Here is a 16,743-nt window from a genome sequence, read left to right on the forward strand (position 1 = left end):
CATCTCTAGAGCATCCCCAGTGTTTTACTCGCATTACCACAAACTCTTCCACTCCATTGGCCCACAATGAAACTGGACTCTTGACCAGCTGTTTACCCATGAACTTACTCAAATACATTTGCATGTAGTTATCAAAGGAAAAAACATCATCACTTTATTTTCAGAATACAGACTAAATCCCACTGTAAAATAATGAGCAAACACACACGATTAAAACACTCTGCACTTAAAAAGAGCCTCACTTTGCCATGTCTGCTGAACACAGCGTTTGCTCTGCAGTGCACACAGCTCTCCAACAGCAGCTGAGGTACTTGCAGGAGCTACACTTCATATATTATAACCCCCAAAACCACTCTCATTTTGCATATAAATGCTACATTTTCCTATATGCCTTGAAATACTAGTTAGGTACAATACTACCTTGTCATCTCTGCTCCCATGTTACGCTGGGTCCACCTTGCACCCTTCCACCGAAGCGACAAGAATTACTTCTACAGGGCTAAGCTCAGCAATACAAACTTTAAAGATGAGAAAAGTGGCAGCCAGCAATCTGCAGCCTGTGAATAAGCAGCATGTGCAGCACGATGTAAATAATGACAAGTTCAACACACACACGTGCACACCATCTCCTCCATTAAGCTTTCTGCACAGCGCAGCTCCTTCCATTCCCAAGCTTCTCCTAGAAAAACAGTCCTTCTCAAATGTAGTTCATTTAAAGCAGCCAACAGAATTTGATTTCACATGCCATCAATGGGCGTTGCTGCTTGTAATAAATTGGAGAGGATTTGGCTTTAAACAAGAGACTCACTTGCAAAGCACAGAGGTCACCAGTGGCTCCCAAGCAGCTTCACAAAGCATTGCAGGTCATCTCCTGCCACCAGAAGTGGCCTACAGTGTTCTGCCCTTTTAAACAAGCATCTTACCATCCTTCAGAGAACAGAACTGAGGTTGCCTGCGACTCCTACTTAGAGCATTCAGCATAAAGAAGCATTGCAGTCCATTTCACAAAACTCATCGGTGGCAAAGGCTCTTTCACCTGAAAACTGGGTGACCTGGGCTGTGGTGGCAAAGGCCAGAGATGCCTCATTTTCTGAGCGTCCAAATGGCTACAGGAGAGAAGAGCTGACGTAACTGCAGAGATATCTTACATCCCCCATGGAGCAGGAACAACCTCATTGCATTTTCAGGCTGCAGATGACATACCTGGGGCTCACAGCGAACCCTGTATGTATTTAAAAACTCAGTCTTTGCATCTTGCACGTCCAATTGAATGTCATGTTTATACTGAATGTCTTCAAGGACCAATAAAGCAATTCTTGGGCTTTCTTCCAAGCAAACCCTAACTCTAAGGCTCAGTACAAATTCACAGTGTAACGCAGGAGTACCAGCCAGTTGCTGGCAATGACCACGTGGATCTTCAAGTTAGATGGTGCTGAATCACTTCCTATGTTAAACCATTCTGTCTACAACCCTCTTTTATAGCTTCTCTGGTTAACCACTCTTCAAATCAGTTCTGACTGCAAACGCTGTCCTTAACTTAGCAGGTATAATAAAACTAATAATTATTTTCTGCCTACTGGTGTTCCCAATGCAATGCAGCCTATACAAATGCAAAGCTAACTCCTCCAGCAGGTCATCTAACTAAGGCTGTTCTCCAATAGCAGATTGACAGAAGCAGGCTGCAGATTGCAAAGTTTCCAAGCTTTCCATACCATGAAGTGAGGTAGCAACAAAGAGCCTTTCAAACAGCACTGTTCCCATTATTTTCCCCAGCAAAAAATCCCTTTCCCATACAATTTAGTGAGTAAACTAGAGGCTTCTGTGCAGCAGCGGAAGCAGAAAAGAGATGGCAAATAAATAATGAAGGATAAGAACTAGACCAATAGTTTTGCAAAGTTTTCCTTTTTGGTACCAGCACTGAGCACTGCTCTTTTTCAGGTGGAGAGAAATACAAAACATTTCAGTCTTTCTGTGAGCTTAAAGTCCAAGTGACTTCTGCACAATCTGCTTGGCAATTTTATTAAATTGTTCTCTGTCTTCCCGCCACATCTTGGAGGCATCTACATTGGCTCCACTTTCATCGTTTGGCTCTGAAACGAGAGAGATGGAAAGGTCTGTGGGCAGGCTGAGCAACATCAACTCATTTCTTCTGCAACGTCTCTGCACTGCCTCTTCCCTGTGGCTCTGGTATACTTCCCCTGCTCAGCACCATTAAAGGAATTATAGTTGCAGTTGCTGGACTCCCTAACAGTTCTCATTTAACTGATCACAAGAGAGCATGGCAGCAAGGTAGGCTTCAGGCAAGAAACAAGTGGTGGAGAAAGACTGTTTCACTTTGCTGGGGAGCTGAGCCCCAACATGCCGACAGAGTACCACTGTGTGTCACCAGCAGTGCTGTCAGAGGTCTGTAAAACTGCACAGGGCTCCCTGCTACACATTTGTTCTGGTTCTGTGGCTTCACAAACACAAAGCCCCACAAATCAGGCCACCCAAACAGGCTCTGCCCCTCTTCTGGATGGTTTGTTCTATTAAAAAAAAAAAACAAAAAACAACAAACAACCAACACAAAACTCAACGTAAAATGCTTTCATTTCTGCAATATCTTTCATCTGAGGATTTCAAAGTGCTTTACAAAGTAGACTAAGACCCTGCAACTCAAACACTTCTTTTTGTAGAGAGGTAAGCTGAGGCATGGAACTTTTCAGGTTCATGGTCAGCATGCAGCAGGACAACTGTCACAGGATTATACAAGCCACTCCAAACATACTCCACTCATTTTGCTTCCCATTCTGGTCCAAATACACAACTCTACACTACCCTTAAAACCCAGCAGTCAGGATAGATGCACAAGACACTCCGTTTGGTAAATTCAGGTTTGCTCAGTTAGCAGATCCACAGCTGTGAGCTTGCCAGCAGCCTGGAGGAAGATGACAATTGATGTTTTACGCTAAGTCCTCCAAAAGCCATGGGGAAAACAGGATCAGAGAACAAGAGAGACCATATGATTCCCCTGTAGAGCAGTCTAGGTAAGGTTGTACAACAAGCCATGTTCCTGGAGGGCACAGGGAGCCCAACGAGGCACTGGTCTTTGGACAGATTCCATCAGCAGGTTGCTATTTTGAAGTTGACACAGTCACAGATAAGAATCTTTTGCATGTTCTTTGATCAGCTTTGCTGCTTCTAAAACCTAAACCTTCATCATTCCAAACTGATTCTTGGGGACACGCTTCTGCCTTCTCAGGCAGTTCAAAGCACTGTCCACAACGTGCAAAATATCCGTCAGGAAGATGAGCATGAGAGATCTGATCCATACTTCTTGTAGGATTTAAAGTAAGAAGTTGCACTGACTGTTTTCACCACACTGCTTCTCAAGAAGGCTTCCTTTATATCAGAGATGGCAGAATGGGGTACATTTCCCAGGCTGCCAAACAAACAGAAATCAGGGAAACTGGCTGGGAATAGAGGCCATGGACTCCTATCTAGCATACTGATTTATCTGCCTCTTAATCCTTCAGTTGCTAAAGCCAAATCCATTACTGCTTTGTGCAAGAGCAGCTGAACTTCAGGACCCATTACCTGACCATCACCCTGTGCCTGGCTGCTGCTGACCAGAAGGAACACAGTGCAGTTGTCAGAAAGCTGGAAACCCATTTACTAATTCAGTATTTTTTTTCCCCAATTATTTTAAGAAAATTGATTTATTGATAAATAAATATTAGGGCTTTAAACACTCTGATTGCTGCCAAGTAGCTTAAGTGCAAAAATGCAAGGAGAAGCTTTAGCCATGTATCAAGCAGAAGCTAGCTGAGCTCCTGCTAATAAAACCAGCCCTTACCTGCCAGCATGCTAACGACAGACAAGAGGATCTTTTCCACACTCTGCACAGGACTCCACCGCTCAGCACTGCTCTCATATCCCATGGGATCATCCCCAGGAGCGTGAAGAATAGAGATGCAAACTCTCCCATCTGGGTAAACTGTGCAAGAAGTACAGGGGATTAACAGTTACTCTAAGGAAACACTTGGCTCTTCTAGATATTTCAGGCTTTGCTTACATATGACTGATACAGACTCAGCTTAAAATTTCCTGTTGCAGAAAACCTAAAGACAAAAATCTAATAAAACTTCTCAAAAACAAATTTACAAATCATCTTCCCCAAGGAAAGCTTGCTGGAAGCACTCAGATCACTTAGCAACCAACGAGAGGTTCCTTGGAAAAGTAAGAGCTGCAGCCTGGTGGAACAAGCCCAGCATTAGTGCACAGCCAAGTAGGTCTAGTCCTACTTAAATATAGTCCTGCTTAAATTACAGGGTAACAGTCCTACATCACTGAATGCATGCTGGAGTCCTCCATTGGACCATGAGAGTAAAAAAGAATAAAGCAAACTTCTCTGCTGCTTGTGACCTTGAATTTTCATTACCATGACCCAGCGTCATGGAAATGCCCACGTGTAGCTGAGTCAGGCTGCTTGGGCCTCCAGCAGCCCACCCCTTCCTGGCTATGCTGCTTTCTGTGGCACAAAGCAGCTCCTAGCACAGATCTGCAAGCCAAGCCCAGAGTTAGAATCACAGCATACTGCATGGATGCAGATCTGCCCCAGCAAGAAGTCTGGGTGAATTAGCCCAGCTGGAGCAACAAAGTGATTTGGCCGTGCAGTTTCCTTATGCTGACAGCTGCTGCAGATGTCAGAGCTGCAAAGGTGACACTGAACTGCCTCAGGCACTTGTGCACAGTTCTGTGCTGTCATGTGCAAACATGTGCCCCCCACATGAGAACAACAATATGGGCTTGTCTGTGGATTAAATGGGCAAGAATCTGTGTCAGTAGTGCTTTGGGAAGAGAAAAGTAAAGGGACTTCAAGTAAATGCAAAATTCCTTGGAATAAGATAATAAATAAATAGCTTCCCAGCGGAGACTAAGAGTCGCATTGTACAAGTGTCGGAATGCCAGCTGAGAAGGAAACCCTAGGCAGCAGGGCAGTGTTTGCTGCTTATTGTTCTCAATGGCAGAGGCCTAATAGCCTCAAACATGGGACCAGCTCATCAAATCTGGGTGATGACAACAATCTCATCACAATCCATGCTGATTTGGTAGATGCATTCACAATTGTACAGCAAATGCCAGGACTGACTCCGGAAAGTCGTGCTCTGGGTTGGAAGGAGCTTTAAGGTTTTTATCAGTCCAAAGAAAAAAGTTGTACTCATTGTTACTTCAATTCCTTCCCCTTAAGTCCCAAGAGACATAAAGCTGAGACGTTGTCCGCTCTGGATTTGCAGCAAAAAGGCCAGCAAAGTCTTGAGTATTGAGGCCTACAGATGTACCAGCTGCATGGACAGAGCACCCTGGACTTCAGAAAGATCACGCCTTTGTTAAATGGGGGAAAAAAGTCATGCTGCCAACTAAAGCTGCATCCAGACTTTGGTCAATATGAATAAATTTTCACCTAAAACAAAACTACTTAAAATACAAACCACAGAGCAACACTGGAAAGAGTCTGTATTGTTTTACTAAATCTTACATCGTGTACAAAACACTTCTGTTTGTTTATGAAGTAGTTACAAGTATTCCTGGAATGATCTTCAAGGCAGTGGAACTGTTGGAATCTGTTGGGCTGTTTAACATCATAAGGTGTATAAGGACTTATGTGACAAAGAGAGAGCGATCCTAGCAAAGAGCAGCACTGCTGTGTAGCTGCTCATGCCTACAGACAGGGAGAGCACCATTCATCCCTGAGCCAGGATGCCTGCTCTCTCTCAGCAGAAGCTGTTTGTTTATGGTGTAAAAGCCCCCTGCTCCCCATGCAGCACTCACTGTTTGGATGGAACATCTCACACGTGAACCTCATCTTCGGAGGACTTAGAGGATAGTCAAGTGGGAAGCTCAGAACAGCAGGGAAAACCCCGTACTCAAAACAGGTATCTTCAGGACCCCTAGAAAGAGACAAAAAGAGATTCACCTGAGTTAAGGGTATTTCTTTCACCAGCTTCTTGTCTAATGAGACGTCTTAGGTTTGCGTTATATCATCTACTCCAGAATACTAAGAGTTAAAACGCTCTCATCCCACATCTCATAAACTTAAATCCAAATTTGGGGTTTGGGATGGAATGGGGAAAAAAAAAAATAATGAAAAAAAAAAAATCAAAGCTTGCACACTAAATTACTAGGAAGGTCACAACATGGCTTAATTAGCAGGGTGTGTCTGGCTATAATTGGAGTATCTGGCTCCAAGGCATGTTCCAGGATTTGAGTGTCTGCACGTCAAGAGAAGGCAGAGGCAGGTGTGGGACTCCCGTGCCTTTGAAGATGCTGTTAGGCTGCAGAGACAGAGATGTCAAATGCTGTAGCTCAAAAAGAGCTTATAAAGCCTAGGAGGATTCCAACAGCCAGTATCGAGTGCAACCACACCGTGTTTTGTCAAAATAAAAACGCAGCCCAGGGACCAAAACTGCCAGATGCAGGACAGCCCCATGCTTTGCAGACTTCAGGCATTTAGCTTTCCCTCCCTCAAATGTATACAGAGAAGAAATAACTTCATCAAGGCTCCTGCAGAAACATTTCCTTCTTGTGTTCAGCATCCAGTTCAAAGCACAATCAGGTGAGCATGCAGCTATTTTGTCCTCTCTACACAAAACGTTTTTGGAAGGTAAGCAAAAAAGTTTACTTGACATGATTTATTCCAACTAGATGAACCCCCTGGAAGTTATAAAACAAACTCCATCTCCCCTGATTGGCAAGATCAGGGAAAAGGCTTCGTCACTTAATGTCTCAGCCAAGGAAACCTCCTGTCTTCACTAGACAGCTTTTGACATGAGGATTCTATTGCCTGGGAAGAAAGATTTAGAAATATATTGGTGCCTGCACCTCCCAACCCACCAACATGTTCTCCATGCCAGAAGGAACAAAAAATATCAAAGCCAAATGGTCAAAAGCTTCATCCAGTTCAGATTACATTGGTGATCTACAGAAAAAGAAAATGGAGGCAGGCAAAACCTAAAGCCCCACAGAGAGCCACTGCTAAACTCTGCAATTCAGAAGGCTTGGCTGACAGATAAACACAAGACCTCAAGTGCTTTAAACCTGAACATTGACTCGAGGTGAGATTAGAGAAATGCAGCTATGCAGGATGAGCTGAAGCATCTCAACCACGTATGCTCCCTTTCTGTCTTCTCCTTAAATTTAGTCAGGATTCAATATTCACATCTGAGGGCAAACTGAATGCATTTTTTCACAAGTATTTTAATTCCAGCTGCATTTTCAAGGCTTATTGTCGAACTTCTAAGAGTATGTACATACAAGCATTGAAAAGCTGGTGGGTGTCTTCTGTTCTGAGAGCAAACACACAGCCTGAAGGGCTCTTCTGTCAAATACATTAACCCAACATGCTCCATTTTAGGCCCTGCATTAAGAGAGCACACTGCTTTTGTTTCAGCCATTCACTGCTGCCAGGGTCAACTTCAAAGAAATTATTTAAGTTAATCCAAGACAGCGTTTGCAACTACAAAACACACTGAAGACCACAACGGTTAAACTTGCTGCTTCCAGTTCTAAAAGGATTATCAGCAGGGCCAGCAAGGCAAAACACACAGCCCTTCTGCAGCCACACTGCCTGCAACGTAGGAATTTCACAGCACATCACATTTTCAGGACCTCTGTGCCTTCTGCAGGGATTTTTCCTGAGCTTCTCCCTCTGATAAGGATTTCCCCAAGAAAAGCTCAGAGCACAGCAGTGGCATCCTCCCCATTGAGCCAACAGGCCAGCAAACATCCCTCTTCCCATGGGATGCCCTTCTGCAAATTCTCTGCTAGGGTCAGAAGGAACTTGTCACCTGCAAGTGAACCAAGTGCCTTACATCTGCCACAGCACTGCGATCTAACCAGCCTTCCTTATCCTCTGCCTGCATCTGTTTCTTTCCTTTCCTGTCTTGCTCCCAGTAGCCATGGCAAAGACATCGATACGAACTGTTGAGGGACATGGTTTAGTGGGAGCTGTTGGGAACAGGTGAACGGTTGGACTGGATGATCTTTTAGGTCTTTTCCAACCTTGGTGATTCTATGATTCCAGAAGTTAACAAAAAGTTGCACTATTCCTGCAGTGCCTGTGCTAAATGTAACTATGCTGACTCCAGAGCAGAAAAAATCATGCCAGGAACAATTCCTGCCATACAAGACATAATATGAGATTCTGAACTCCGTGAGCTTGATGTTATTTAGGCAAGGGAAAAAAAAAACAACCCAAGGGCAGTGCATGCCAAAATAGGAGGGAAAATTGAAGTGATAACAGCAATTAATGCCATAACCATGGCTTCAAGTACATTTGTAAGTGGTTCCTCAAAAAGAGGGCGAAAAAAGACCAAACCCCACAGTCATCAGATGCTGAAAAGGGGAATTCCATGCTAGAGGACAAAACTTGGTCTCGAAATGTTAAATTCATGAGCTTGCATAACATAACACAGCCTGTCAGACCTCACGCAGTGTCAAGCTGATAAACTCCATTGACATGCTGGGGCTATTTATCACCAGGAAGGAGGTTCCCGGCTGCAAAGGTTTGGTTTCTGTAAATACTCCCAGTCAGCTACTGTTTGATGCCTTATCAGAAGGGCACACTGAACACCAGGCTGTAAGCTTTCACTGTTCAGAAAAATTACCACGTTGTATTTCAACCTACAGCTCTAATCCATAAGCCTAAGAACTGTCCTATCATTCAGCCACGTCAATGCGGAATGTTTATGCTCAGCATTTATCCAGCACTGCTGCTGCAGGCAAGAACATCAGGAATACAAACAGTATTGTTACTTATTATATTAAAAGAAAGCCTTTTAAAACAATCTCTGGGCCAAGCTTCCAAGCAGTCTCTGTAACATCACCCAGCCCCCCTACAGACTGATAGATGGGCAATGTCTTCTCCTCTTAACTCTCTTTTTCTTCAGTTTTGTTTGTGATGATGTACTCTAGCTTTCTCAAAAGCATGTGGAGAGAAGAATATTTTGCTCTCTTTTTATCACTACAGCACTTATCTACATTCTGCATTTCATCCTTCTCAAATGTAAGTCAGCCTTACTTTAATCACCTCATCTGCACTTCTTTCAATCCCACAGTCTCACACAGCACATTTGAGATTACAAAACACTCAAGAAGATTATCACAAACATAAACAAGTCGTGTAGCTGTACTCAAACATGTTTACCAATAGAGTATTGTAAAGAGATTAAAGTAACCCAACGTGCTTAGGGTAAACTTGTTTCTATTGTACCACAGCTTCAGAATTTAGCAGATCTTAGAATATGATTTTATTATGACACACACACAATTCAGAAACTAAAAGCACCTCCGCCTCTCATTTAGCGCTGACAAAGACCTGAAGCTCAACACTCAGCACTTTAAAGGGCTTGCAAGTTTGCAAGCAGATCCTCTGCTGTTTAAGCATTTGTTAGGAGAAACAACAGAAAAAAAGATATTTTCTAGGTAATAAATCAAATAAAGAAGTATCTTGTGTGCCCCCCATGAAAGCTGTCATCAACCACAAAATCTCTGTTACTAGAAAGTAGTGATGGACAGGAATTTCCTTCCACATTCCAAGAGCAATAAATCCTCTGGGGTTTCTAAACACCAAGAGAGCTTTCTGAGCTGGCAGTAGGTACATCACAAAACACATGTTATAGAGAAGTGGTAACTGTCCCACTTACAGAAAGAAGAGTAAGATTCCATGGTTGCCTAAGGTGACAGGTTTTGGCTGTAGTCATCTACCTCATTCCATGACTGGTGTTTATCTTCAGGAGACTGAGCTCCCAGGAGGTGCAACCTGTTCATCACAGGATGCCCTGCTGCAAGCAGCTCTGTGTCAACCCACGAACGAGCAGTGGTAATCCAAATCTCTACCAAGGATTAAAATAACTTAGAGCCTCATGCTTGCAAGAAGGCAGGATCACCCCCACAGCTGGTACAGAATAGGTGATACACTACAGCTTGATAGGAATGGCATTGTTTGTGTGCCAGCTGCTTTTCCACCCTTGGACAACAGTGTCCAAGGGGTCACGCACCACGAGGAGCCGTGCTGAAAGCCTGCCCTGTGCCCAGCCCCAAACAGGGTCAGCAAACACTGCTCCTACCAAAGAGCACAAGAAATGCAGTGTGGACTAGCCCTACCGACAGGTTATCAGCTGCAGGACTGCAACTTCCTCATCTCACTGTTAGGTGTCACGTGTATAAACTGTCAGACCTGTTCCTTCCCCTTCAACAACTTTGTAGAACTTTTATCTTGTAAGAATCACCAGGCACCCAAAACTCCCCAAAGAAGGATGCAGACAGCATGAGTAAAGCAGTAGAAGCGAGAGAGGACTTGTAGGCTGCTGGGTATGACCCTGTCTTTACAAGGTAACTTCAGCTGTGAACAACTGTACCCAACAGCTCAGGAGCAGAAGGATGCAGCCTTGGAAGAAGTGTGTCAGCCCCCAGAATACAGCAGAGTGATCAGAGCTGTTCACCAGCAGAAGAGTTCTACAAGGAACCACCACACCCAACATCTCCTCAAGAGCAGCTGTTCCATGAAATGTAAAGAATTTGAAAAGTTTAAAGCGTTCTTTTGCTGTTGTGTTTTTTGTTTGTTGGTTGGTTTTTTAATTTCAGTGCTAGCTCAAATCAATCCTCTTTCAATTTCCCTACAAAAAAATTTGAATAGTAAGTCAACTAATTTTAGACAATGATTTTTTTTCTCCTATCTCTGATGGTCTATCTGGCCATTTTGCTCCCCTTAAAACTTGAGGAAACCTGTCCTGTATTTGCAGTTGAGCAATGTTTGTGTGATCTACAAGCAATTTATGGTTTCCTGCAGTGCTTGTATACACAATATATCCAGTGGAGCCTGAATGATGACTCTTGTAAAATCTGCAAGTTACATGCCAAGTGTTTCTTATTATGGCACCTGCATGACAAATCATCACTTCAGCTGCCCCGTCACACTGTTTAAATTCCAAATATAATTTCCAGTTTGAATCAGAAAAGAAGTTTCCAGCCAGAGATAGGCCAAAGTCAATGTAATGCAAAACTAGGAAGATGTTTTCTTAAATATTCTTGTTCTCCCAGAAGGTACTCATAGAGCACAAGAGCTGTTTTCAGAGAAAGAGGCAATATTGACTCACATAATCAGAGCTTCCCATTCAAAGAAGTTTTCCTCATTCATAGGACCTAAGAGGAGAAAAAACAACCATGAAACGATGCTCAGAGCTGTCAGAAAGTAAGGCTCCAACTTCACAGTGCACAAGCTGGTTAGCATCTCACCTGCTACTATCCCTTCTGGTGGGTTCAGGGTCAGTTCTATAAAAGAAAAAGGACAAGGAATGTTAACACAGCCTGAGGAAAGCACAGGAGGAATCTTCTGGCTTTGCTTTTCTGGGCAAGGTTTGCCATCCAGAAGGTCAATGCAAGGCAATTTTCTAAGCAAAATGACTGCAGAATCATGGAATGGTTTGGGTTGGAAGGGACCTTAAACACCATCAAGTTCCACCTCCCTGCTGTGAGGGGCTGAACACAGTGCTTCAGGTGGGGCTTCACGAGGGCAGAGAGGAGGACACTGCCCCCCAACCTGCTGGCCATGCTGCTTTTAATGCAGCCCAGCATGCAGCTGGCCTTCAGGGCTGCAAGCACACACTGTCCCAAAACAGACCCAAGGGACAGCACATGGACATGGGGCTTCTGACCCACTCCTGACAGCAGTGAGTGCAACCATCCAGCTAACTCATCCTCCACTGAGCAGTCCATCCATCACATCCATATCTCTCTGTTTTAGAGACAAGGACATTGCCTGAGGTCCTGTGCTTTTTCAAGATCTCAAAGCTTGTCTTCCCAGTGGAAGAAAACTAGGAAGGAAGGCAAAAAAAATCCCTTTTCACAAGCATGGGGCACTGTGCTACTGGGTATAAAGGTATACGCTCAACAAACAGGTTGTACTGCTACAGCCTATTTGCACCAACTTAGACTTCACAGCACGTCCACACAAAACCCGAAACAAGACTAAAAGGTGAAGGAGCAGAAGCAAAGAGATAATGACAAGTGCCTCTGTGCTGCAGACCTAAACCATCTCGCCCCGTGTGGCCTGGGAAGTGCAAGTTGAAAAGAGACAACAGCACAGCTGTGGATGCACACAGAATGCTGACTGACCCACCCTTGCTCTGTATAGGAAATGGATGCAATTCCCAATTCATCAGTGAACTTCTACCAGCGACTCACACCATGCAAACACCAACCACAGAGCACCACATGCATTCTGCAACCTGAAAACAAGCAGCAACGCATCACCAGGGAAGATGAAAAGCCACGAAGGGCCACATGAGAGGCTTAACCTAATTCCTGCTAGGCTGTAAGCGAGAGCTGTGGGTAACGCTGCACAAACCAGAGCACAGATTTGTGTCTCAAAGTGGTGATAGATTCAAAAGCCATTGAGATACGCTGGCAGGAAAGACAGCAAAACCCTCCGGCTCACTCAGATTGCCATCAGCTTCGGCACAGATTCAAGTTCAAAAGAAGAGCAGCAGATGGAGGTCAGTCCCAGGGCTGAACACATCCTGAACACGAGAACAGGGACATTACAGAGCGGGTTTTCCAGCTTGACAGTGGGTCTGCAGCAGCTCTGCTTGTAGATGGTTCTAGGCAGATGGAGGTGTCAAACCTGGGAACTCCTGGAGCTGTTTCAACCCATACTGGGGCTCTTTCTTTAAGGGAAAACAAACAAGACCCCACAGTTCTGCTATTTCCCATGATTTCCCCTGAAAATCCAGGGAGCTCTGATATTTCAGACCCTGTGCTGGAGGGGCTGGACGTATGGTAGCTGTGCTGAGGGATTCTGTACAGCTCTCCAAGCAAAGCTGGGTGCTGGGAATCATGAGGCAAAACCCCAGAGCAAGGAACCTGCAAGGTGATGGAAGCTCACTTCTTCACTTCTCCCTGCTCACCTCTCCCCTTGGACACCAGTCAGAGGTTTCCATCCTGAAGGCAGTGAACTGGCACAGGAGCTTTGATTTGGAGGAGATACTTAGGAAGAAGAAAGGCCTTTCAGACATGGATAGTCACATCCTACTGTATGGTTTGTCCAGAACCACTCTAAAGGAAACGGGGTGCACTGCATTCAAGAGCTACAAAGCACGAGCTGCCAGGAACTGGCGTGGCAGCAGCTGCTTCAGTCCCACTGCAGCTTCCAAAATAGAAATCAAAATAGGACAAACACCCAATCAGCAGGATTCTGCTGGAGGCCTCTGAGAGGCTGGAGGATGAAAGGCAACGTGGCAAGGAGGAGAAAATGGAAATTCAGAAAAGGAATGCTAACAAAAAAAAAAAAAAAAGGTTTTGAAGAAGCAAACAAAAAGGCAAACAAAGGAGCAGAGAGGCTCAAGAAAAAGCTGAGGCTGGCAGGTAAAGGCACTGGGCATTCACACCCCAGAGGAGCTGCCCTGGAGTGTCCCAGGAGCCTGGGTGGCTGCAGGCCCTCTGCCACGCACATATGGCGAGTGCATGTGGGAGCAGCCCATGGCAGGCAGCCCACCAGCTGCCTCAGAACAATGCCTCTCTTCAGCACTGGGAGCACTTGGAGCAGTTGAAGCTTTGCATCCTCCACAAGGCATCCCATTCGATTTGCACGGCGGTCGTGCTGCACACAGCCAGGGGATTTGCTTCCAAATGCAAACACAATGAAGTCCCAGCTTGCAGCAGAGGAGCTAAGCCTTGTTTTAAAGCTTTGCTCTTAAGGCGAGACCGAATGAAAGGGAAAAGCCGGCACAACCAAAGTGCGGCGCTTCTGCTGGGAACATGGGACAGATTTGGGTGCACACAGGCTCAGTGCATCCGTTTCCATTTCAATGCCCCACCCCTGCTGCTCTGCATGATGCAGATCTGCCTTCTCCAAACCTCCTGGCTTTAACCCTGCGCTGCCCCCAGCGATACCTGCCAGGGTTACAACCCACCACTCAGGCACCTCTCTGCTTTTCTGTAAGGTGCATAAAACCAAACACTGTACGTCCTGTGCACCTACAGCTTCGACTGAGTGTTTCCCAAGTAGCCCGTTTTAGATTGAAAACAGACAAGATACCTTCAAGAGCACGCAGCAAGGAAATGATAAAGGCAGAAACAGCGGGTTTCCTTCCCTTAAGTCTCGCAAGCACAAGCTCCAATTGAGAGATACATTTTAGGCTTTAATACTGTTAAATATTCTAAACTGAGATTGTAACAAACATATACACCAGCAGGAATTACATGCTTTTTTATATCTGATTTTTGAAAGCTTTGTCTATGCGAGTATAAAAACACTTCAACACATGAGACAGCAAACAGTCATCAGCCTCCAAACATGCAAACAAAGCTCTAAATGAGGACAAAAACGAAATGAATCTTGCTGGTGCTCGCAGCCACCTTCCCTTCAGCTCCACCTGGATGGGAAAACATTGCCATTTCACAGCACCTCCCAGAAGGAAGTAATGCTTTTCTGCTCTAGCAGGTTGAAAGCTCACACAGCATCAAGCATTTTTCACATACGGTAACAACAAACAGATTTAAACATGCACACACACACAGAAAATTAACAGTCAAAACTTATTAAAGAAAAAAAAAAAAGAAAGCAGGAAAGGAAAGAATCAGCAATCTGGTAAACAAAATGTAACCACCAGCAAGGCACCGACTGCCAAACATCTCTATCACAACCAGAAGTACATAAAGGGAAGAGGAGAGAAAGAAGGAAGAAAACTTCAACAGAGCAGAACAAATTCTGCAAGGCTGCAGCTTGGCAGCCTGTTGGGAAGCAGTAGGGAGGGGCTGGGCTGTTTGGTAGTGAAGCTGGACAAAAGCACCCACCAAATACACGACCCCAGCCAGGAAAACAGCACAGGGCCACGCAGGCGACCACAGGAACCAAAAGCTCTACTTTACTTCTGGAATTCAGGTGTGCAGAAGGAATACTGTGCCCTCAGCCACGCTGCATTATTTTGCCTTTCACAACACTCTATCCGACTACTGTTGGGAAAGCGTAAGAGAGGATAATAAACAAGATGGTATCTCAGGTCACGTCGAGTGCTGTATCAGGACAGCATGCAAAGAAGATTCATGGGATGCCAGCCTGGAGCATTAAGTAACTTCCTTTTCAAGGTTCTTTAGTTAGCATCAGTTTTCTCTTAGCAATTCATTCGTGTATGGCATTAAGATCGTGGAGCTTCCCAGTAACAAAGTATCAGAAGTACTTCAAAGACTGACGGGACTCACACAGGAGAGCAGAAAGGAGCAGAGACCAGTCCTGCTGTGGCTGGTTTTTGGGTCAGCACTGTGTAGTGACAACAGAGAAAAGTAATGTGTCTAGGACACCACGTCAGCAGGCCAGGGCTGGCTGTCATCATCAGATAGGTTAGAGCTCATGCCCTGCAGGATACTCCAGGACCAAGCACGGGGTTTTGTCTGAAATCATGTACTCAGAAATACTGTTTGGTACAGACTGAAGCCACCAAGGCAAAGTGAGAACCAGCTCCACATCCCTGAAGAGCAAACAGCTTCCATATAGCATGAAGCAGGCAGCCAGTTCTTGTGTCCAGTCCTTACAGCTCAACAACATCCTCCACCGAACAAACAGTGGGTTTTCCCCTATCCTGTTGCCTTTTGTTATGTAAAAAGCTGGAAAATGACAGACCAAAACCAACTAAACAAAAAGCAAACTGCCTATCTCTCAAAAGAAAGCCACTTTTGGTCAACTCATGGAAGCAGGCTGTTTGTGCTGGCAGAAACACCCTGAGAGGGCCCCATCCTTCCAGCATCGGGCACCAGCAGCTCCCGAGGTCGGCAGAGGCTCCCGGCTCCCTCTGGCGGGGCGAGAGCAGCAGTGGCTCCCCTGGCCCCGCTGTCTGCTAGCCACAGCTCATCCAACTTTTACGCAAACAAGTCGAGGTCATTCCTCAGTAAGATGTATTTAAATGCATCCATCAGCTGCACACACGTTCACCTTTTTGAGTCGTTTTGGGTTTTGTGTTAAGATGCCGGTAAGTCGTGCTCGCTGCTGTGGAGCTGTGCCGTGCCCACCGCCCCGTGCTGCACAACCTCTCCCTGCCCCCAGCCGCCCCTCCTCAACGCAGCTCCACTCCGTTCCCTCAGCGCACAGCTCGGCGCTGCCCAACCGCTCCCCATGAGGAGTTGCAGCCGCCACGAGGGCTCCGCTCAGCTCCCGTGCTCTGGGCCGAATAAACCACAGCCCTCAGCACTGCTCACACACACGCCGTGTCCACAGACTCTTCCCCACCTCCGCATCTCTGAACCCTCTATCGCAGCCGCTATTCGGAGATCAGCCCCACAGCCGCCCCCGCCTCACAGCCCCTCTCGGCCCCAGGCAGCCTACAGGCACTGAGGCCGCCCCGCCTCCCGCAAGACCCCCAGCCCCACAGCCAGCCCTCTCCCGAGCCCTGCGCCCCACACAGCTCGCAGCACCACGGCCCGGCCTCGCTACTCACGCTTGTACTCAGCCATCAGCCGCTTGAGCGCTGTGCCCGCCATAGCGCGGCCCGCAGCGCCCCGGCCCCGCGCCGCTTCCGGGCGGGCTGGCGGGGAGGAAGACGATAGGGGGCGTGCTAGCGCTCCGCCTCTATGGTGCGAGCCGAGTCCTCCCAGCGCCGGCCGCGAGCCGCGCAGGCGCAGTATCACCAACGACTTGTGGGCGGGGCCGAGAGCCGCGGGAAGCGCGAGGCACAAAGCGCGCCCCGCCTGCTCCGCTCACCCCAACGCCTGATT

At 46.2% G+C, this 16,743-nt stretch overlaps 1 protein-coding gene across 4 annotated transcripts; it reads right to left on the bottom strand.

Moving 5' to 3' along the window:
- UBE2G2 (ubiquitin conjugating enzyme E2 G2) lies at nucleotides 1-16,636 on the bottom strand. 4 transcript variants are annotated; one of them, XM_048954937.1, is made up of 6 exons: nucleotides 16,467-16,629; nucleotides 11,275-11,310; nucleotides 11,136-11,181; nucleotides 5,812-5,930; nucleotides 3,836-3,976; nucleotides 1-2,090 (listed from the first exon to the last, which is right to left on the bottom strand). In XM_048954937.1, the coding sequence occupies exons 1-6, from the start codon at nucleotides 16,507-16,509 to the stop codon at nucleotides 1,978-1,980; spliced, it is 498 nt and encodes a 165-aa protein (XP_048810894.1). In that variant the 5' UTR covers nucleotides 16,510-16,629; the 3' UTR covers nucleotides 1-1,977. The 4 variants fall into 4 exon arrangements, with proteins under 4 accessions (XP_048810894.1, XP_048810897.1, XP_048810895.1 ...); XM_048954938.1 differs by lacking the exon at nucleotides 1-2,090 and adding an exon at nucleotides 2,132-2,525 and having other exon boundaries at nucleotides 16,467-16,636; XM_048954939.1 differs by lacking the exon at nucleotides 1-2,090 and adding an exon at nucleotides 2,553-3,421 and having other exon boundaries at nucleotides 16,467-16,634.
- Nucleotides 16,637-16,743: the final 107 nt, after the last annotated feature.

This window comes from Lagopus muta, chromosome 9 (genome assembly GCF_023343835.1).
Source record: "Lagopus muta isolate bLagMut1 chromosome 9, bLagMut1 primary, whole genome shotgun sequence".
NCBI lineage: Eukaryota > Metazoa > Chordata > Aves > Galliformes > Phasianidae > Lagopus > Lagopus muta.

Excerpts from the sequence above, each read along its gene's own strand:
- UBE2G2 (XM_048954937.1), bottom strand. The coding sequence starts at position 16,509 with ATGGCGGGCACAGCGCTCAAGCGGCTGATGGCTGAGTACAAGC. Across the intron at positions 11,182-11,274 it reads ACCAGAAGGGATAGTAGCAG|GTCCTATGAATGAGGAAAAC; the intron begins GTGAGATGCTAA and ends TTCTCCTCTTAG. Across the intron at positions 3,977-5,811 it reads TGAGATGTTCCATCCAAACA|TTTACCCAGATGGGAGAGTT; the intron begins GTGAGTGCTGCA and ends CTTCTTGCACAG.